Source organism: Strix aluco, chromosome 1 (genome assembly GCF_031877795.1).
Source record: "Strix aluco isolate bStrAlu1 chromosome 1, bStrAlu1.hap1, whole genome shotgun sequence".
NCBI classification, from domain to species: domain Eukaryota; kingdom Metazoa; phylum Chordata; class Aves; order Strigiformes; family Strigidae; genus Strix; species Strix aluco.
Genome location: NC_133931.1, coordinates 91,012,097 through 91,035,548, shown reverse-complemented (window position 1 = coordinate 91,035,548; position 23,452 = coordinate 91,012,097). Strand labels below are relative to the sequence as shown.

The 23,452-nt window shown below is 42.4% G+C and overlaps 1 protein-coding gene across 3 annotated transcripts in view; it reads right to left on the bottom strand.

The window, feature by feature from the left end:
• CDH20 (cadherin 20) overlaps nucleotides 1-23,452 on the bottom strand; it is a 294,444-nt gene that overhangs the window by 3,588 nt on the left and 267,404 nt on the right. For all 3 annotated transcript variants that reach the window (XM_074826600.1, XM_074826591.1, XM_074826581.1), the window contains 6 exons: nucleotides 21,382-21,549; nucleotides 19,358-19,545; nucleotides 14,388-14,641; nucleotides 10,733-10,869; nucleotides 8,122-8,243; nucleotides 6,122-6,239 (listed from right to left, as the gene is read on the bottom strand). In XM_074826600.1, coding sequence (XP_074682701.1) covers nucleotides 6,122-6,239; nucleotides 8,122-8,243; nucleotides 10,733-10,869; nucleotides 14,388-14,641; nucleotides 19,358-19,545; nucleotides 21,382-21,549 — 987 coding nt within the window. The remainder of the gene's footprint in view (nucleotides 1-6,121; nucleotides 6,240-8,121; nucleotides 8,244-10,732; nucleotides 10,870-14,387; nucleotides 14,642-19,357; nucleotides 19,546-21,381; nucleotides 21,550-23,452) is intronic.

The following is a 23,452-nucleotide window of genomic DNA, read 5'->3' as shown; positions in this document are numbered from 1 at the left end:
TTCAGATTTAGCTAAAAGAGCTTTCAGAAGATAAGACAGAAACGAACAGTTGAAGGCAACTTGTTGTCCCTGTTTGTTCATGCTCAGCAGCTTTTCCAGACCTCACTCTTAAGTGGTGCCACCATTTTGGAGATGCTGGTGTATAACCCTTGTGGACATGTTAAGGTACTTTTTATGTTTTTTGATACATGGCATAGTCATCTGCTTGAGGCAACAAGAAGACAAAGGAAAAAACCAGCTTGCTATACTAAAGCAGCAGCGAGTTGAAAAATTGCAACTAAACATTTTTCGGGGAAATACATGCAATTTCATTGGCACTTCTGCCATTGAAAAAAGTCAGAATGCTTCATGTTATCAGTGTCAGAATTATTCTGCTTTGATGTGACCATTCTGCTTTATTTAGTGTGACTGCCTGTTTTTTATAAGAACTTAAATCAAAAGGAATCAAAATGATGCTGCTGAAACAAAATAGTAAGAGAGTGACCTAACAGCCAGCTGCTGTTGGTCATTTCAAGGGAAATCCCTACCGTTGGGGCTTTTTCCTCCATATTCAGCATGTTTTTTAAAATGTCAGAATTTCTCAGTGGCATTTGAATTCCTGTCTACCCCCTCCCTCAAATTCCTCAGACTGTGCACCAAGTTTCCTAATCAAAAAGAAATTGGACTCAGGAATTTCTTCTTCTCAGTTATCATCTCAGGAATGCCAAGCAAAATCTTTGGAGATCAGTGATGATTTTGTCAGTGCTGACTTTCCAGCTTCTTGGCCTCAGAGGCTTTTGGAAAGCACGAGATCAAATGTTTCCAATGTGATCTGGGCTACCAGGGAGTCTAAAGGAATCTGCAGGAAAATTGGCCCTTCTTACAGACATGTCTGCAAATCTTGGGCCAGCAAAGATAAATGGGGATCATAGGTACTTATTCTCTTTGACAGACCTACAAGCCCTAACCCCATGCAGTGATGCTGTGGGATTTCTGGGAGCTGAGCTTCATGCAGTTTCTTTTACTACTTAGTTTCGTTTCCTGTTTCTTTGGTTCAAAAGAGGTCACAGTCTGGCCATCTGCATCTCCAGGTTGTTACCAATGTATATTTGCTATGCTTGGAAATGCAGGATGCAAATCAGCTGTTCCCAGGTGGACTGGCACAATGGGGCTGCTACCTGGCAATGGCAAGAAACCTTCTGATCACAAGCAGAGTGTGAAAAAAAACCAAAACATCAACAAGGGATTGTTCCATTTCCTTATTATTTCCCTGTCAATTCACTGCTAGAATTTCAATCTTGGGTGATTTTCTTCCGTGCAGAGACTCAGGTTACATGCAGATGTATTATCTGATGTAGTCTGAACATCAGAAATGATTTGATGGCTTTTAGGAGTGAAAGCAGGAGTGTTATATACAGTCAGCTATGGAATATATGCAAACTCAAGCTAGACTCTCTAGACTTGCCTGTTAAGACTTAAATTATTCTCCATGTTCCATACTTTGTGCTGCAAATTTTATGGCATTCAGACAGTACTGGCACACATAAGTATTGAGACGTTGGGCTCCACAGTTCATGAGACTAGTTTGAATTTGTGACATGTTTTTAAAAGGAATCTCAGGGTATTTTATTTCTTGCGCGTCAATGACATTTCAAGCTTTTATTCTGAAAGCATAAAATTCTGACATGTGCGTGCATGTTTGCATGTGAATATATAGTGAAATTGTAGTGTCTCACTAAATCATGTGATCCCAAGAGCTGGAGCTTTGAGGAAAAACCACCAGGTGAAAGGTGAAATCCCCAAAGTTGCTTAAAACTGATTATGTTTCAGTGTTTACTGATTTCACCATGCTTTGATATGCCATGTAGCTCTGAGTTTATGCAGCAGGTGTAGACATAGATAATTTTCAGGAATTTGTCCCAAAACCCAGCAAAGAGCAGCACCCTGTGGCTCCCGTGGCTCCTGGGCTGTGGGCAGGAGCCCTCACCTCCTGCAAACCTCCCCCTCTTCTCTGCTGGGGCACATGCAAGTGCTTTCTCTCCCTCGGGCTGTTTATGTGCCCTTTAGTATGTGCTCTCCAGCTATTAATACCACATCTTTTCATCACTGGGCCTGTTTTAGCATGAGAAAGAGCCGCCCAAAGGGCACAAAATGGCAAAGTGCCTGCATTTATGCTGTGTCAATGGAAATGTCTGAGTCATCTGAACAGTGTAGTAATTTGGTTACATTTCTACATTTCTCTTTCCTGGGTGAAAGACCCACTCTCTTTAAACTGACTTACAATAGAAGTCACAAATTTTATTCAGGTGACAGCAAACCTTCATTTTATGTAAAATTGCTCTTTGTGAGGGCAAAAGACTTCATTATTCTGAGCTGGTCATACTTTGCCTGTAAAAGTCACAGGCAGTGAACCTGATTGAAGCTGTGCAAAATCAGCTAGTGAGATCTCAAGTGTTTTTAACAATAATTCCTTTTTTTCAGGCTGAAACCAAGTTTCTATAATCAAATATTGAAAGATATATGTGTATATATATATTTTTGCTGTGATGTGCTGACTCTGTCATCCAGGTCTTAAATGTTCTTGGTGATAAAATTCTCTTGGTGACTCTCAGCATTACATTTTGACCCTTTTGCTTTGCTTTGCTTTGTACTATAGGCAGGCATCCAAATCATCCCTAAAGAATCGCTCTACCTGTTACTCTGGAACTGCGATACATTGGTGCCACAGCTTGTGGTGTGACTCATCAAAAGCCAATGTGATTTGACGTGCTACTGCAGTGCAAAGGACATGCTGGAATGTGATGCAGCATGGCAGAAACCTGAATACACAATTTTCTTCCAAATTTGATATCTGCTAAGCCCCAGCCATCAAGAGAAGAGGGCTTGTGAGGACATGAAAGCCCCATTATATTAAAAAAAAAAAAAAAAGCAAGCAATATATATGCACAATATTTTTGCATCACAGCCTCCAACACAGCGTCTTTGGCTCACAGAGGGCTGGACATAGCACTTATCTACAGTGCTGAGCAGAGATACTGAAGATTGCAGTATGGTGGGTTCCACGCCTTTGTGATCAGCAGGAGGTGAAAACTGCACTTGCTGTGGGTGTGCAGGCTGGTGTCTTTAGGTGGCTGTGAAAGCAAGCCATGGAGCATCTGCTTCCTGCAGTTTTGTGCTCCACTGGGAGTAATGTACCTCCCTGGAGAGGTCAGGGGAACTAACCACTGCGTCACGAACCTCGAGATCAGAGTAACCACTGCTCTTCTCGCAGGAAAGGCTTGGTTTCTTCCTGTATGCACCTGTACAAGAACTCGGGATGATTACCCCAGAACTTCTGTTAGTTTTTAAAAACTAATTGTAAAAATGATGAATAGTTAGGAATAATATAAAGAAATATTTCACCAGGAGTGAGAGCCCAAGGAAGCAGGCATTACAGACACCACCAGCTTGAGGAAGGGGTCACATTTTTCATGGGGATTTTCAGCTCAATGCCTTTGATCTCTGTCGAAGTCTGAGGTAAACCACAGTTTTAGGGAAGGATGAAATAGGTAAAAATTTTCCTAGGACAAATTTAAATGCAATGGGGAGGACTTCCAATGATGGGCCTGGCAGTGGTATGACACCGATGCCTGCACTCATCACAGTGGGTACCCTCTTCATCAGTTTTTAGTACCCAAAGATGGAAGACAACAGTTAAGGGTCAACAGAAGATCGGCTCAGAGTTTAATCTGGAAATGCAGTTAGCTTATTTTGTCGTTCATCCCATTCTTACAGCAAGCCTCTTTTGCCAACTTTTTCCCAGCATAATCTCACCTGGATTTAGAAGCGGGGGGAGATGGCTTGCCAATGCCCTACATCAGTAACCAAAGAGATGGGAGACCCCAGCTCAATTCCCTGCTTCATCACATATATCCTATATGGCCTTGGGAAGTCATTTAGGCCCAGATCTTTGCAGATACTTACATGTCTATCTCCCACTGATTTTACTGAACTCAAAGGGAACCAGGCTTGTAAGTAGCTTAATTTCTCCCTGCCCTGGATCCCTGTCTATAAAGTGGAGAACAATAGGATTTCTCTGTCTGCTAGAGATATGCAGAGAATGAATAGACTGAAGAAGTTCTCAGAGACTAAAATGACAAGGGCCAAAGAAATATGTAAAACAGCTCATCAGAATGCAAACTGTGATCTATCTGTTGCTCAGTACAAATCAACGTTTTAATTGTTGCCAGGAAGGCTGCATGTCTTGCAGTTTCTCTTACTGCTGTATTGGACAACCAAGTAATCAGCACAATTGCTAATCTTAATAGCACCTTCCCACAGCCCGGAAAGTGTTGCTGTCTTGTGTTTACTTGCATAGGTTGTGACTAGCAAGGTGGGTTCTCTTTCTTGTGACATATGCTATAGCTATCCCCTCTGTGACTAAGTCATATAATTTATATAGTCCTTCGTGGTCCCTAGATGAAAATATAAATATAAATTATTGTTACTGAAATGACTACTGCACTCCAAATTGCTGAGGCAGTAAATGAGTCCTTAATATGTATATTTCAAATGGTCAGTGGTTTGATACTTAACATTTTTATTTCAAATTTCTAACCAATAGTACCCTAAGCTTCTTGTGATATATATATCTCCGGAAAACTGGTATTTTACAGAGAGTGGGAGGCACAGCCATTCAGTCACTGCTGTCACTATAAATTATTGCAAGTATGGCCTTAGACAGAAAAAGTACATCTGATGCTGGGGATTTTGTGAGTTTCTTTTTTTAGAACAATGCCTTGAGGATGAGATGAGCCTAGTTTGCCAAATGTTTTAGCAATAGTTGTGTTTTATTTGTTCACTTATTTTGGCAATATATATTCAAAACTAAAAAAAGAGGGAGACAATGGGATAGAGAAGGGGATAAAAATGAAAGAAATTGTGTGTGGAAGCTTCAGGGACACTCTAGAAAAAAACTGCTTTTGGGATGAAAAAGCATTAGCATGCTGTGGAGGAGGGCTCCAGACTCTGCAAGTAGCATGTTTTAAGACATGTTTGGTTAGTGATGGCAGGGGCTTCCTTATTAGCCTCTCTGTTGCCCTTTCATATGCCTGCAGAGGCACAGATAAGGGCTTATGGAAGTTAAGTGTGACAAGTAGACATGTGTGGGAGCAGAGGGAGGCACTCTGCTTGGAGACTGGCCATGGATGCTGCAGGTGGCCAGTCTTTCTCCCCCTTTATTCTGGAATTGCTTGCTGGTCTGTAGTTCTTTACACACTAAACTTCTACTGAAATCCAGCCCCTTCATATTGACTTTCAAAGCTCTGCATCAGGTCACTCAAGGTTGTCCCTCTTTCCCGATGAAGGCTGGTGTGGACCTGACCTCAGCACCATTGTCTGCCCATGAAGATCTTCTATCACCAGCAGTCATGCAAAAGCCTGCCACAGCAGGGCTTTCCTGCAGACTCCAAAACCACCAAAGCTTCCTTAAAAGAAGCAAATTCCACTGGTTAGGATACTCAAATGCCAGCGCTTTGCCATGAGTCTTCCCACTGGGGTTTCAGTTTCTACTTAGTGCATCTTACACAGACTTTTAGCTGTATGACAAGTTACCCCCCTAAGACTCTTCATCTCCTCCCTCCCTCCCCCCCTTTCCTAGGGAAATGAGGATACGCAAAGAGGAAGAAAAAAAGTGCTTGGAGGAAAAGACTGGAACAGTACAAGAACTTTCCCTTTCTATGCCTGGGAGAAAACATGAAGAGTAACAAAAAAAGAGCAGTGTAATTCCCTTCAGATTTGTCTCCTAGTTCCAGTTGCTATCCTACCTTTAAGCATCTCCTTTTGAAGGAATGCAATTTCCACTCCGGTAATCCGAGATGCCTGCAGCCTGACCACAAGACCTGAATTTGCACAAAACACTGGCACATTTCCTCGAAGAAGAAAAAGGGGCCTATTGCTAGAGAATATTTATAGAGAAAAAAAAATCATATAACCTTCAAGTGTATTAAATAATATGTCATTTTATCACTGCCTTTAAGGAGCAGGTGTCACTTGGTATTATTTGAAATGGCAGTCTTATCACACACTGTAAGTCACAGACTCTCAAGTCCAACTCAGGCATTAGAAATTAGAGTAGCTAACTGTCTGTGTCCACTCTGATTACCTTGATTGTCCCTTAGAGTAAAGTTGGGGTTGTTGGCTGCCTCTGGAGCCAGGCTGTAGTAGAAGTGCTGACCCTCCTGTGGGTCATCCCTGTCAATGGCGCTCACTGTCTGGATCAGCTACAGAATATGAGAACAAAGCAGAAACAGGTGACAAGCAATATATACATATTATAAACAAGCAAACAGATAACATTTTTTATATATATGAATATAAGCAACTGGAGCATTTGAATAAAACTGTCTTGCAGAGGTACAATAGATAACTCAAGGAGAGACTTAAAACCTTGCAGGCTTCATTTATTTTGCTATGATCATGCAAATCATTTTTAAACAAAGGAGGAGATAGTCAGTTTGCCTCAAATAACAGACACTTTTTTCTCATACATCCCTGTCTTCCATTGCATGTTTCTTTTTTCTTTTGAGGGCCCAGTGTGTTCAGAAGATTCATTGTGCATTAGAGAGCTTGTAAGAAAGTCCATATTTATTTTCAGCTTCATTTTGCAGGTAGAAAAGGACTTCAGGTTGATTATTTTATCACTCTCTTAATTTTAAATCAATTAAATTCTTCCCAAGATGTCAGCGGAAAAGAAAGAGAGAAAGGGCAACCATGCAGAGACTCTGCATATGCAATAAATAACACCATGCAAAGAAACTAAGACAATGCTAAATCCAGAAAGAGATTTGTCACCTCACCTATAGAGGCTTAGTAAAGTAGGTCTAACAGCTTGAAGCACAGTGAGCTATAGCTCTGTCTGAATAAACATTCTGACATCTTTTTAGTCAAGGAATAAATCTTCACCTGGATTTTTGCATTCAGAAGTTATTTTTGGATTCAAAGGCAAATGACAGACCCATAAAGTCTTATTCACCACCTTTAAAACTGATTTCAGACCTCTTCAAAATGTGGCAACAGAATTTGGCTTTCTCTACTGAAGGAAGTCCCAATTAGCATGCATTTCTCAGAAAGTTTATTATTTAGGACACTCACCCTTCAAAACTAGGAAAAAAGCTAGGCAATGATTTCTATTCCCTATATTATTAAGGACCTCTGTAAATTAGTGAGATGAAATTATCCTGTGTATGATAGTTGTGAGGACAGTTGTCCCAGCAGTGAGTAGTTATTTTATCCTGCTTCACAGCATGCTGGGAGAAGCTTCAGTGAACACACAGTGGTATTACTAGCATAACTTTTCCTTCCCAAATCATGAGTGGTGCATGTATGTGTTTAAACTATGCGAGTCAGCTTTGCATTAGGAGATGCAGGTCCCCACTGTGGATCCTGGGTGGTGAACCACCAGGTTGCCTCCCCACAAGTGATCAGCAGTAGAGCTTGCACCAGCTGCAGCAAGGGAGAGCTCATGTCTATCTGTGACACAGGCAGACCTTGTTTAAACTCTTTGATGGGGTTTTGGAAGGGAGAGGAGCAAAGAGGCTTCACTGCTTGCTTGGAAGTGCTGATTTACAGTGCACAGCGTGGCAAGTGTCGTGTTGTCTATGACTGTCTGTCATCTCCAGTTTACAGCAGAAGAGATTCAGTTTGGCACCCTGTTGAAGCTGATGTAGTATGTTCTGTCCAGCTCTCTTAAATCCAGGGATCCTGAAGGCTCTTACAGATAGGGTCTTTTAATGGTAAGCCTTGTCTGTCACAGGTGGGCTGGGCTGACTCCACAGCACTCCTTCTCTCTTTGTTGCTGCTACAGGACACACTGGGTGTTTGCCTGCTGGCACGTGCATAAGGGAAGGCTTTATTTCAGCCATGAAGTGTATTGCACAGTGAGCCTGGAAACTACTGCGGGAGTAAAAAGAGGTGCTATATACGATGCTAATCCTGGTGTGATGTGCTTGCCTTTGGAAAGCAGCACAGACAGCTGCTGCTGAGAGTTCAGATGAAATGTGTGGTTAGCTGAGCCCTCTTTCCAATGCTCACCCTTTCTGGCATGCTGTCTCCATGTAGGACAGCATAACCCCCCCAACCCCTGGCATCACTAGCATTTCTCACCTGCCCCGCTTTGGCGTTTTCACAAACAAAAGCTTCATAAAACCTTGCAAACTCTGGTGCGTTGTCGTTCACGTCCAGGACTTTCACCGTCACGGAGACGCTGCCCACCTGTGAGGGATTGTCTGGAAGGAGGAGCCACAACGTAAAGAAAGGCAATATAAGGGAAGGATAAGGGGCTGCTCCTCACTCTGCTCAAGAGGTAAAGTAGCTTTTTCACTACTGACTTGCATTAAGTGACATTTTCCCAGTAGGAACTGTGGTCGCTTCTGGGTTGTGTGACTCGGGGTGAAGTTGCAAATGCTGCTCTGTGTCTGTCCTGGTTTCCCATCTAATCATATCTTTTTCAAACAAATTCCGTCATGGACTTCAACCTGGTTCAGTCCAATGGGACTATTTCTACACCAAAAGCATTTTTTTTTATTGCCCTTTGACTGGGCAATACTGTTTATTAAGCCTTGGTACTGGTGGCATGAATTAGGAAGAGACTCTTTTAGGATAGGCTTGTTACTTAGAATTTGTTTAAAGTGGTAATTCTGCAGCTCAGATATGTTTTTGCTCAGAATTTATGTTCCTTGAACTGAAAAACAGTGTCAAGTCTTTGTTACTTTGGACGGGGGGGGTTTAAAATGTAGTAACAGATGAAATTGTACAGAAAAGCTTCCACTGAAACTTTAAAATGGCAATGAAAATTTTACATTCTGCATGACATCATTTGTGATATTTCTGTCCCACTGGTTCATTAGTTTTCTTTGCCAGTAAGTCCATACATTGTTTCACATAACTTCACAATTTCCAAACTAAGTAGCCACAGAATAATTTTTTTGTCTTACTGTGTTTTTCTGCCCCAAAACATCTTTTTTTCCCTTATTTAATGATAAAACAAAACTGTAAGCAGAAAGAAAAATAAAATCATTATTAGGAGGTCAGAAAAGGTGCAAAAGTCCAGAAAATTCTTAAAAATGAGTATTCTTTTTAGCCATAAAACTTCACACATTTATCTCCAAAGAAATTATATGTTCATATAAACAACAGAGAATTTTCTTACACTCTGGAATTTTCTTCAGTGTTCAATGTGCGCATCCGTAACGTGTCACATTGTATCACTGAGATAATACTCTTAAACTATATTGTTTCTCCCTAATTTATAATTGAATGCTTCAGCTTCCCACATATCCATACCTATCTTGCTAACACATCTGTCATTGTGGCAGATGAATGCCTGCATTTACACTCTTAGTAATATTGATCTAACTTTTAAAACTAGGAGCTTTATTCAGGAGTGCACAACTATGACATTCTTGAAACTATTCACTAAATTAAATATTGTGCTGCACATGTATAGAGCAAAACTGACAGAGGATTGACAGAGGATGAGTCAAAGGAAGACATGCCTTCATACTGCTCTCACCCTCGAGTGCTGCTACTGGGGCAGCTTTTACAGACTCGTGTATGTATGTAGATTTACATGGAATTTCAATGGCCATTGGTGGCTGAAAAATAAAACTAGCATAAAAATAGAGGGGGGTGAGATCCTATCATGTCATCAACCACTCTCACTACTAAAACGGGGACAGAAAGGCATAGCGTGCTGGAACAGCCTGCAAATATGTGGCAAGAGTCACGCTGACTCTTGTGAAATATTCCCTCTGCTAACTTCAAGTTGGCTGATTGCATTTTGGGCAAGCTTCTTTTTTCCACTCAAACTGCCCCATATCTCTGGTACAGTCTGGGTGTGCAGGGAGCTCTCTCAGACATGAGGAATGACTTGACTATTGGCAGCAAGCTTCTGAAAAGCTGCTGCCCCTCAGCAGATGAACTGCGATCCTGAGCAAAAGCTATGTGGACCAAAGAGATTTCAGATGAAGACTGGGTGAACCTTTTATTTTACTTACTTATATATCCCAAGCTCCTTTATGAAGCTCACTTCTGTTAGTATTTCAAACTCAGCTAAATTTTTCATCCTGACACTATGAAATGATCAGCATCTCCTTGTTCTTATAGCCTTGCTAAATACCTAGCATGGATGAACCCTCAGCTGAGTTTTAGCTCATTGTAAAACCCAAAAGCATAATGAGTTCAGCATACTAGAAGATCCCAAAGCACTCTGGCCCAAATTATTTATACAACAAGCAGATGGTGATGACATTTACTTGCTGCTGAACCAGAGCAGATTTCAACTAGTGACCTAGCAGTGTAAGATCATTGCTGCCTCCCAGTCCCTGCACCACTCAATCCTCCCAGGTAGGACTGGCAGTTCTGGCAGCTGTGCAGCTTTTGCAGCATCTGCTTTAGCTGACTAGCCCTTCTGAAGAGCTAGAGCTCTTGCAGAAACACATCAGGAAGAGTTTTAAATAAATCCCTGGAATACTAATGAATTGAAAAAGCAGTACTCTGCATTTAATTGCCAGCCTCTACTCCTCCCACCACCCTATGAAAAGGAGTATAAAAAATAAATAAAATGCAGTATTGCTTGTTGATGTCAGAAGAGTAATTCAGTTAATACAGCTTCATATTCAGTGCATAAGAACATGTGAATTGCTGAATTCGGGTCTCTCAGCCTGCTTTGTCTATTGTATCTCTTTAATCTATGTACAGTCTGCATCCTCCTTACTCAGCTCCACGGCCAGCACCGTGATGTTGTGCCAGGAAACATCCTCCCGGTCAAGAGGTCTTGCAGTCATCAGTGCTCCTGATGTAATGTCGACATAAAAGAACCGCCCTGGATCACTACTCCTGTCAATCGAGTATCTGCAAGAGTACATATTAAAAATATTATGCAACCCTTGTGAAAACTGGGTGTTATAGCCAGTGAAGTACCCCAGCAATGGGAATACTGTCATACACAGCAGATCCACATTCTTCCACAACCTAGTTATGTGCTCTATTGACTTTTGTAGGTACAGAGTGAGATGCTCAGAAAACTAGGAGTACGTGTGGCTAATGGCATTTAATGGTAAGTAGGACTTGGATGGAGCTGGAAGACAGGGAGATTTAGAAGAAGAAGCCTCAAAGCAAGGCACAGCTCAGCACAGGAACATCTGCTTTACAGAGCAAATCTGTCAGTGAGGAGTGTGATTTCTTTTTGTAAGCAAAATAATTATGCCCTTTCCTTGGGCACAATTCAGACTGGATGAAAATGGCTTTGCATCAGCTCATTCTCCAGGCACTTAGGCTGACGAGGAGGAACTGTTCCCTTCCTCATGCTTTTCTATTCTCTCCTCCTTCAGCGGAATAAACTCTACCTGCATCCTAGACCATCCTACTGATTGAGCCATGTCAATGCAAGGGGGATGATGACCGGCTTTCTCATATCATCAAGCCAGAAAAACAGCTCCCTCTGTGAGGTTGATTCATCGTAATTACTGAACCTGCCTGGCCAATATCATATCAGTTTAATGCTGGGAACAAGCTTCTCACACCCGTGAGGAGGGGAGTGTGGTGGTACCTGCAGGCCAGAAAACCTGGGCAGGGAGGCAGATGATTTGACAGTTGTCACTGCTGTACTCGGTCAGAGGGACCGTTTTGCAGGGTGTGTAAAATACTCAATACCCTTCATATGTATCACCTTGCTCTTAACAGCAGTTTGTATGAGTTGCCTTCCTAGATAACTGTGTCAGCATGGTGAGAGATTCTTTGGCAAAAGCCACATGTGCTCACATAAATGCCACAGCCTAGAACAGAGCCCACACTTATTTTCATTTTTGTTGTTCTTTCTTCGAAGTTGATGGGAATTGAAAGCATTAGTCATAACGGATGCTGAACAGGGCTTGTTCTTCTGAATTTTCTCCTTTCAGCACAAATGCGTTCACTAGAACAAGCATGCCAGCCTGATCTTTATCTAGGGACTTATTAAACTGGGATATAAAATACTATTGAGCTATGTTGTTGGAAAATGCTTTTACACTTCTTTTCAGAAAAATCAGAGAGTGGCACGGCAGGTTTGCTTCCCTTACCTTCCTGATCCTTCCCATCTCTTCTTAAATAAAGAGATTTCTGAGGCATTTGATTTATTTAGGAAATAAGTAAGAGTGTTGCTATATTTTGCTATAATAATTATTCTTGTATGAGGGCTATAAAAAGAATGTCTGACAGTTTAAGGCCAACGAGTATCTGAAATTGAATATGGCCTTGTGATTAGTGGTGTGATATTAATCACCGGTGTCAAGAGGCACAGGTAGAGTCTTTGCCTGGATTCTCCACATTAAGTTCTCCTGTTAATAATACCTGCCCCTTCATACCCATTTCCACTGTACTCTCTAGGTAATCTTCCTGAATTGCTTAACAACACTCATGGCATAATTCCAGCCATCAGAATTTCACAGTGTGGGAGTCCATATACTGGACACTGGGAAAATGAGGATTTGAGAGTTCCCCCATGTTTAGTGAGCTCTTCCAAAATGTGCTCTGGCTTTTACATACTTGAAAAAATGGCAAAAAGAAGTGTCAGATCACAGTTTTAATTTCAGTTGGATTTCATCTTGTGTAACAAAATATATATCTGGGATTTTGTTTTCCTTATCTTGCCTTACCCTGCGCAAAATGAATGCAGAGCAAGCATAAAACATTGCTGGACTGATACTGCACAGAGTTGGCCTGGATTGAGGAGACCACATAAGAGGCAAGGAGAACTAATTCCTAACATTTGCATTTTAGATAGCATTACAAATGGTATTTATTCCTTTTTGTCCTGTTTCCTCTACTCCAATCATTTACGTTTGTACGTACAAGGTGTGGGGGAGGAACGAGGGAAGAAAGGAAGGAAAGTGGGAAGGGAGGAAGATGGGAAGAAAAGGAGGAAGGAAGTTAGGGAGCAGCAGAGTTACAAAGGAATCTGCATATTTGCAACTGTTTGGGTTTTTTTAAATATATCTTTGGTGATGCATTCCATGCTTTATAGAGTGCTGTTTCATCAAGGGTAGCCACTGGAAAGCTCTGAAGAAAACTAAGAAAAACCTCATTAAAAATAACAACGAACACTTCTACCCTCTGATAGTCTGCAGAATTATTCTTATACTATTTTAAGCAGATTAGCACAAAGCTGTTTGCACTGCAGTGTTTGGATAATGCTAGACAGTAATCAGCAAAATAAGATGCGGGTGGAAAAAAGTTTAGGGTAATGAAATTGTGATGCAGACAGTATAATACTTAGTTTTACTGAAGAATTTGAGGCAATGTCATGAGAAGTATGATAACCTTATAATGGTAGGTAGAAAAGATAGGTATGTTAAGGTAACAGAGATGAAAAAAATAATTAGAGCAGCAACACAGAAGGCAATATCATTAAGAACAGGCTTTGCGTCTGCTCAGATCTCCTAGCTGAAGCCCACAGAGTTGCTCATATAGATTTCACTTTCTTCAAAAACTCAAAACACTTGATGTTTCGACTCCCTCCTGTATTTCCCAGGACTGTTCCCAAACACAGACAATTCAGAAGCTGGACTGACTCAAGGTTAGGCAAACAGCAGCTCAACACCCAAAGCATTTCTCAGATGAGAGAAGCAGCCAACCTGCTGGGATTATTAACTTGCAGTCACTCGGAGCTTCTGCACGTTGTGAAAATTAGTATGTGGGCTGGCCTCAAGAGAAAAACAGTGTTCTCTGATAAACTGGGCTGACTTGGCAGCCAGTACAGAAAAGAGCGCTGTGATCACACAAATCTGCTCCTTTGGCTCCTTGCTGAGTTGCAGCTATGAAGCTCCCATGGCTGTAAATACACCTTTACCTTTCTTAACTCCTTATGGGAATATCTAGCTCCACAGCTTTGACCAGACACTATATAATTTAGTGGTTCATGAATATTTATTAGTATGCATTCAGTCTCCTCCAAAAGTAGCTGTGTATTTGAGCTGTTGACAAAGGCAGGCTTTGAAATAGAAGCAGGGGTAAGGAGAAGCGAGTTGATTACCTTCCCCTCAGTATGGCAGCAGATTCTCAGCAATGCTGTCAGGTTTTGTGCCAGCAAAGGCGTGAGAGTCCAGGATTTGTTTTTAATGTATGCTATCAGGACACGCCTGACCAGTTCATTGCAATGCTAGATGCAGATGTCCTCCATACCACAGAAAAGACAAGGGTGAGCTCCTGCATTGGTTTGACAGCCGTAGCAGAGCCCCTCTGTGTGTGAGATCTGGTTTGAATAAACCCACTGACAACTACTACTGGTTAAAAATAGAGAGTCTCTACCACCAGCGCTGTTTCAGCCCCATCACCGCCACCAACCTGATGTACCAGGGAGCGCTCCTGGGGGAACACACAGAGAGAGGACAGACCTGATGGAGTTGTTGGTCACATCTGGGTCCCTGGCAGAAATGATCTGTATGGTGGTTCCAATCTCCACATCCTCGGGCACTTCCACAAAGTAGAAGCTGGGCTCAAACACAGGAGGTTCATCCACATCCTCTACGCTGATGTGGACGGTGGTGGTGTCGCGGAAGGGACCCAGGTTCAGGAACCGCATTTCCAGGTGGGGGTTGGCACCCTCTACTTTCAAGGTGTAGCTTTTCTTGCTCTCAAAACTTAAAGGCTGAGGAGAAAAAAATATATCTAGCATTAGGCACACTGAGCCATATCATTTAGGCCATATAATTTTAATTTTCAGAAGTAAAAGATGCCCTCTAATGTAAACTGATGCTTCTTTTTTAAAATAAATCTTTACTATGATTCTTAATCATAAGGGTAACTAAATATTTGCAGATGGAGACAAAGCATTGAGTGACAGTAGTATTAGAAATGGCACTGTCTACATCTTTTTTTTTTCCTTTATACAATTTGACAGTTGAACTGAAAAAGCCAGGAGAAATATTTGCAGATCACTTCAGAATACATATTCTTTCATTCTTCTTGCTGAAATGAAAATAAAAGCGGCCACACCATCATTGAGTTGTGATTCACACAGTGAGCTTCATGCCACTCTGAGGAGAAACCAGGCAGAAACAGACAGTATGGGAGCACCTGAAAATAAAGTAAGGATGCAAAGAGTTGGTTCCTCCAAAATGGGTCCTGGTAGCAGGGACAAGGATGCTCACACATGAGGTGGAGGTCCCAGTTAGCATCCTCTTTTCTCCCTGAAGAGATCAGAGTCTCGTCTCCAGAGAGCCCTGCCTGCCAAGCTGCTAAAGGGCTCCAGTGGGAGCAGGGGACATGGTCAGCCTCTCTTGCGGGATCCTGTTGCAGTTTTTATCATCCTTCCTAGAAGTGGGGTTTTTCACCTTCTCTCAGTAAGTATCTTACACACAGGTTCAAAATCCAGGTGTGCTGAGTGCTAGGATCTTAATCTCCTTCCCTGCCTAGAGAACAGTTTAATTTCAAAGCATTATGAGGTACCCCTGACCTCTTCCTGCAGGAGCTCTTCCACTTTGCATGAAATACTCAAGTATTATTTGGAACAGGGAGTGGGAATGGTTTTTTTTTTTTTCTTTTCTTTCCTGAGATAATGGAGAAAGGGGGGGGGTCAGCCTCCTTTTGTAGTAGTTTCATGAATTTCATTTCTTATCTAGGTAAAACTACTTATTTGGTGAACATGGATACAGAAATAATTAATGCTGACACTGAACCTTTCAATAAATAAATTTTTCATCTCCTTTCTCTCTTCTTTTCACACATCTCTGAAGAAAATAGGGTCTCTCCAAATCCTGATTAGAAATAAGTGGAGAATTCCATATTTAACGTGCAATTTACCAGTCTCGATAAGAGATGACTAAAAGCATCTGACAAACCAGAAAGACAGTATGGAAGGATCAGTCCAAAATATAAAAAAAATTTTCATCAGATGAAGTACACCTTACAGAGGACACAGCCATACTTGCCAAGTTGCAGTTAGAAGTTACAAGCAGTTGTGCTGTGGTTAAATGGTCACAATGCTTTACTTGTATAACCTGGGGAGTTTTAATGCTGAAAACCAGCACAACTGGATCCCCTTAGCTGGCACAGAACTTGAGCAAGACAAACTTTGTACCAGGAAAGAAATGGCCCAATTCTCAGGGTTGCCAGTGGGACATACTCCTTTTTGTTACATGAATGGCTTTCAAAACATGTGGCTTTATTCATACATAGGGATTTGAGCATCATGTGTGGAACCACCACACACAGGCTACAGTAGGATCACTGCTGTTCCCATCCAACACCTTATGCTTTTCCCATTCAGCCCTTTCATTTTGAAGGCCTACCACCAGACTGGGGCAAAGAGATGGGCAGGAAAACAGAGAAGGAGAATGCCAAAAGCAACTGGAAGCCAAAGGTGTGAAGAGCATTACTGTAGCAGTGAAGTCCCTCTCGGCCAGTCATAACCCATGTCTTTTCTGCCCCACTCAATAGTGCAGCCGGCCAATTCTGCAGCCATGAGATGTGTACTAGTTTAAGCAACATCAGCAGAAATTTCACAGGCTTGGGCATGGCAGAGTGTATACTATGGGCCTCAAGACACTCCCTGAATTCAGTGGTGGCTTCAGTACTTGTCTACTGCCACAACAGCTTCTTTCTTCAGAAGTGGAAACACTGCAGTGACATACAAAAGCTTGCGCGGTCACAGTAAAATTACCTGTAGTGATGTCCTGCATAGGAATGTCTGATGAAAGACTGCAGTTCTTGAAATTATAGAACTAAAACTCACTCAGCATTTAGTACATGGGGGTGAGGAATGAAGACTGGAATGGGAACTGGTTTTCTTGTGCTGGGGGAGATGATGGTCCAGTATTACTGGAGATGCTGTGCAGTGACGTGATATGAACTGTGCAACCTGTGGCAGCAGGCACAAACAGATGATCTGAAACTTGCTCATGCTGCCTTTAATTCCACCTGGTGAATCAGTGACTACTGTGGGCATAGCACTTGTCAGCAAGGATTTGGCTAGATCTACAAACATATTACCCATTACTGCAGAGTCCTTATAGTCTACCAGTTGCATATTTATGCATTGTAAAAATAGCAATAAAATATATTTACATGACCAAGCAACACTTATTGTCCATCTGGCAAGGAATGTGCAATGCAAAGCTGCCTAAAACATATTCTAAGAAGGAGGCCATTATATCTCATGGTTTCTCATGTGAAGAAAACCGTGTGAGAAACATTGCATGTACACTAAAAAGCTAAGTTATAAAAAGAGCCGTTGAATCACAGAAACACTTAGTAACTATAAAACCCAACTGCATTAGGAAAAGACTTAATCACTTAAGTTAGAAAAAGTGAGAAAATCAAACATGTGTGCAAGGCCATCACAGTTTTGATGCTTCTGACTTCAGACACCCTCAGTTTGCTTTGGACTCCTTCATCAGCAACCATGGCTTTCCCTCCTGATCCTCTCATGTGCTGATCCTCAACACCACTGCCTGCCCCCCTGCCCCCATCAGATTTGTCTTCTACAGGTGCGTTCAAGCCTCTTTCCAACACCGGTCTCATGGGGAGGGTAAGCAGGTTGCCTTCTCCTGCGAACCGAGAACGCTGCAAAACACAGCCAAGAAGAGAGGCAACCCATGGAAACCTCTCCTTGTCCTTGTCCTCCTGCCCCTGGTGCTGAGGCAGGCACCGAGAGGTGTGCCAGGCAGGAGGGATTTAACAAGAGCTGCCGAGTGGGCAGTGGCTGGGGAGGAGGGCAGCGCAGGGCTCTCCTGGGCGCTGGGCTCCATGCTGGCTGGGTAACCCATCGCCCTGCCTCCTATGGGCAGCCCAAAAGGGGAGGCAGGGAGAAAGGGGAGGCTGTCACCAGGGTGAGTATCAGCCTCACAGGCTTTGAAGTCTCAGAGCTTTGAAGGAGCTGTAACTCTTCAGGAGGTCCTCAATATTTGGTGGGATTAGTGGGCTGAGATAAGTGGCCACAAGACCTCAAGCAGTGGTCTTATCTGTAACTGTAAATTCTGACTTTTTGATGTCCGTGATAGAAGCAGAATTAGCGCTAGTTATTTTGTTTGGGAAATCTGTCTAGAAAAATGAAAAGGAAAGTTTTGATTTCTTTCAAATAAGATTTCATTGTGGGTTTAGAAATTCTCTATCCCCTTCTCCCCATTTTGATATCCTTTTCTGTCAACACCAGTTGATTTTTTTTAATTTATTTTTTTTAGTTGAGTGGATCCAAAGGACAACTTTCCTAATGTTTGGCTGCTGATAATCATAACAAAAAGCTACAGGCATATATAGAATTTTACATTTATGTACAGTAGATGGATTGAGCAGTATGTACCTGATGCCAGTATATATCTGGTATGATTGATGCCATAAATTTTTATAACTCCTCCTCCTGACATACATGAACATCTAGTAAAACTGTATTCATAATCACAAAAGTCAAGCTTATTGACACATTTACTCCAAAGAAACTGTCTTCTTTCATCAATAAATGAGTGAAAAATTACATTAGAATTTTCACTCAACATCTATTTCATTCCAGCAAACATGCTTAACTTTAGGGACTAGTGTGCATAAACAGAAGTTGGAGAAAGGTGACCATAAATACATTCTTAAATGCTTTGCTGTAGGGCATAGAGGCTTGCAGGGTCAAATCTCTCCCATGTGTTGTTCCATTTTATTGCACAATTTAGTCTCAGGCTATTTAAATGGAGACTATACTTCCTTATTAGTACACTAGATATGCTTAGGCAGAAATATGGTTACAATTTCATAACCTAGAAACAGAATTGAACTTCTAGCATTTATGTAAGATCGTAGAATAAATATCCTATAGCAGGGAGTCTAAGCAAAATACTCTATGCCTTTCTGCACAGCCTGCGGTACAGAGTACTAGCAGTTTCACAGCTGCCATTTTAGAGACAGCTTCTTCTACCCTAATTAGCATTTATGGATCTTCAAGCAGCAATTAAAAAAAAACTGCCTGGGTTTTATTGGTTTATAAATAATTCTAAGGCATGCTTTATTATTGTTTGTGGGACACCGGAGTGAAAAATGTGTACAGTTCAAATGCAAATATTGATCTAATTTCTTGCATTGTAGGATAATTAAGCTACAGAGAATATTTAAATAGAGAAATAGTGAATCAGAACATTCCTTTGGTGGCAAAAGACATGTTTATGCTAATGCTGTCCCCACTTTTTAAAGGTTGCTCCTAGGAACACAGTCTGCTTTCATATTTTAGCAATGAATGTTAAAGAAATTGTGCTTTATAGCAGAAAAGGGGCTACTGTCATGTAATGGGAACCAAGTTGCTACAGGCATAAGGGAATATTGCACACATAAAATGTAACCAGGACTGTTAGCCATATAAATTACTATACAAAGGAAACTTTACTACCTTTCTCACAGTTATGATGCCAACTTGGTAATTAGGATCGGTGTTAATATCAAAGACATCCAGTCCGTCTCCATCCACAAGGCTGTATTTCATCTCCGCATTAATGCCTTCATCCAGGTCTTTAGCAACCACGCGGCCCACAGTGGAGCTGATGGGAGCAGACTCCAGCACACTCATCTGATAATGCTCTGGCACAAGCAGCAGAGAGGAAGAGGGGAGCAAAAAACAGGCTGTGAAAAGGAACCAGAAACTGCACAGCAATGCAAAGAGTAGAGCAGGGCAGGCCACAATACTGCACAGCCTGCAGGGAGTCTCTAGTACCTTTCCCAAAGCTGCAACAGTGGTGTGATTTCCTTTAAAAAGCCACAGCCTGACTGAATTGCCTGGGAAAGTTTTATTTAGGTGTTTGTCATATCAACAGGTCTGTTCAACAGTTTCTTCTCAAAACAGCAATATACCTGAAAATGGGAACTTCAACTAGAAAAATAGGGCAATTAACACTAGTGCTGTTGCAGCTATGATATAAAGCAGGATATGAAACAGATTTAATAGGACAGGCATCTTTTATTAGATCAGCTTGTACAGTGGGAATAAACACACAAGTTTTGAGCACCACAAATCCTTTCTCAAGTCCATACAAACTTCTTTTCAGCCCTGAACAAGGCTTTGAGAGCTCAGAAGCTTGCCTGTTTCTTCCAAATTTACCAGTTACTCTATTAAAATATACTACCTCTCCCTACAAACCCTGCCTTGAGCACATTTGGTACATCACTAATTTGCTTAGCAGCATGCCTGGGAAAGAGAGAGCTGCTATTTTAGAAGTGTGTTTTAAAAATCTAAATGTTGTATCTAAAATACTTCTCTGCCATTATACTTTATGTTCAACCTTCCTTGCTGCTCTCTCTGTTGACTCCACCAATTACTGAGCTTTATAAGACAGAATAACAGCAAGGATGGGGTTTGATCTATTCTTATTTTTCTTAATCAAGAGTTCGACATCAAACAGTTACAATTCATGCCACCTTCAAAACAAGATTGGCAATGGTGTGTTCAACAAGTTGCTCTGACAGAAGAAGAAAAGTGGAAGTTGAGGCTTACTGCCGATCTTAGTGGAAGGCTTTGATATAGCAGTGCAACATGGTAAAACAGATGGAGAAGAATAGTAACAAAAAGAACTGCAGGAGTTTTCATTTCTCAGCTAGATGAGAAAAATGGCAAAACCAAAATGGCTTGAGACTTATGTACATCACCAAAAGAATCAGCTTTCTTAAAAAAAAAAAAAGTATATCCCTTGAAAGAGTTAGTTCAATCAAGCTGGAAGAGTTTCTTTCAGATTTTTAACAGTTATGTAGAATTATGTAGATAAATTTGATCTAAAAAAATTTGAAAAAGAACAAAATATTGCAAATCTTGCTTTGAAATTAACTTAGGAGTGTTTCTGATGATTGGAGTTGCCTATTTTTGCATTCCATTAACTGTGGCTGTTGCATATCGTAGGATTTAACTGTATATTGCCAAGGTTTAGATGAACCTTTCCTGGAGAGCAGCCTCTATGACAGTGCACTCTATATTGGCAGCACAGTTACCAGACGCTCCCCTGCAGCGGCCTGGCTGGAGTGTTGAATGAATTATCTTTCAACTTCCAGCACTGCCACATGTCCCTGATTTGACAGGCATCCTTTTGGAGATAGGATGAAAAGAGAATCAGGGCAGCAATTAGCAGCCAAAGGCAACGGCCATGAGCAGTCTAGGAACACAAAAGATCCTTCCTTTTCCTGTAAATTAATTTCCCACCCTTTTTAAAAAAAGTGTTGTCTTTGATGATTTTGGAGGTCAGAAATCTCTTCAGAAAGACAAGGTGGTGAATGCTCCATTTTGACATTTTTCTGAAAGAAAGTTCCTTCATCGATCTGAAATTCTGCCCATCTCTAATTGTCACTCTCCCAAGTATGAAAATGGCTGTAATGAGAGTAAAGAGCAGCCATACAACTCAGCCACCACATCCTGGTGCAGCTGGTACTCACTCTGTGGAAATCTGGGTGGATTGTCATTGACATCAGAGAGAGTGATGTTGACTGTGGTTGTTCCAGCTAATCCTCCCAGCTGTCCACCCATATCCTTGGCCTGGATAATCACTTCATAATATTCTTTTGCTTCTCGGTCCATGTTCATCAGAGCTGTTCTAATTAAGCCTGAGATTGGGGGGGGAAAGGGGTTTTGGAAACAAAAGAAATGGCAGTTAGAAAGTACACAAACAAGGTGGAGAGCTCTTGTTCCTGCATTCCATTCCCTGTGTCACGAACGAGACCAGACTCTGAATTCAGTCTCACCTTTCCTGCCAGAACAAAACTCACTCGAATTAAATCTAGGTTAACAGAAGGTGTGAATTCTAAAGAAGCCCAGTTAAAACGCATCACCTCTGGGGCAGGCTGGCTGTTCAAAATTAAAATGTTGCCTTCCAAAGGAGCTGGAGAAGCGTGTCGGGAACAGAGCATGCTACGCTGAATTAAGGCCCTGCTCAGGCTAATTCTGTCCGGACAAAAGGTGGACGTGATTAGTTAAAAGCTGTATGAAGACAGATGAGTTCTCCAGAGTGTCTCTACCCACGCAGTCCTGGAGGCAACCTGACATAAACCCACATGAGCTTTGCTCGGGTCCTTCGGGCCGCAGGCTGAGGGCTACGCGAGCAGAATCTGGGGAGCCACCGCTGGTTCGGGCCGGTTGCTCCCGCCCCGGGAGGGGCGGCGGGGGGTGGTCACCCTGCTCCCCCCACCCTGCCGAGCGTCCCTTTCCTTCGGGGTAACACTACTGCAAGAGGACATGAGGTGGCAGCAGCACCTCTCCGACGGCGGCTGCGAGGAGCCGGCCCGGGCAGCGCTGCCGGGGCCGCCGGGGAAGCGGCCCTTGCCGAGGGCCCAATCCCGCCGTCCCCGGCCTCTGCCTGCCTCGCTGGCCTCGCCTCGCCCGAGCTTGTCGGGTGTCGGCCTCAGGGTTTGGCTGTTCCTCTTCCTTCCCCCTTGGGCGTTGGGCCTGTTGGTGAGCGCACTCCTTTCCTTTTCCTGCCCTTCCCCACGTCTGCCTGCCAGGGCGGAGGGACACAGGCCTACGTTTGAGAGCCCTCACGCCTCCAGTCCTGCCAGGGAGAGCCATTCCTCACCTCTCAGGAGAGCACCGGTGGCTGGTGATGCAGCCCAGGGGACGTACTGCCAAGGGGACGCTTTCTAGGGCACGAACGGCCCTTGCCAGACACGGGCTGTGACACATCTGGGGTGCCCTCCTGTGTGGGGGCAAGTATGTGTCAGGCCCAGGCACCATCCCTGTCGCACGGCTCAACATGCAGTACTTGCACATCAGGACACTATTAACTTGAGTGATCTGCATTTAGTCTTTATTTTTAGCAGGAAGACAATGTATGGGTTTAATAAAAAAGCAGTAAAAAGATATTGCATTGGCAATTATCACTGTATGTAGAAGGGAAGAAATACTGTACTGAACAATTCACAGTGCGCTATTTTAATCTTGCTACATGCAGTCCTTAAGAGTCTCATTCTGCAAAGTTGAGTGACTCCTGTTAAATGCTGTAGCTCCTCAACTCCCGTGGATATAAACAAGATATGAAAATGCTTAGCATTTTGGGAAGTATTTTCTCCATATATGAACACTTTATAGGGAATATCCACTCTTGGCTTGTCCTTAACACAGAACAGGCTAGATTTAAAAAAATACATCAGTGCCTAAAAGCCAGGCTCTGCCATGCCTGTGTTTGGGGCCTCTGGTCCTTAGAGGAGGGCCAGTCCAGGACACTAGGACTCAGAGCCAGGTTGAGGTTCATGCTCCTCCAAATGGTACCCAGGGGAGCAGCCATGCTGAGCAGGGAGCCTCCAATGCTGCTGTGCACAACCCGTCCGCAAGGAAATGCTGACAATGGTGATGAACCTTAAAAACTTCCTTAGGGCTATGCAAAAGGCTCAGATCCTCAGATGTTCCAAAATAAAGGTGCTGGTGCCATTTCTTCTACCCAACTGAGTGAGGTTCGCTCTCTTAAAAAAACAGTAATAAAGAGCAGAGGTGATGTACTTTCTTTTCTATAACAGC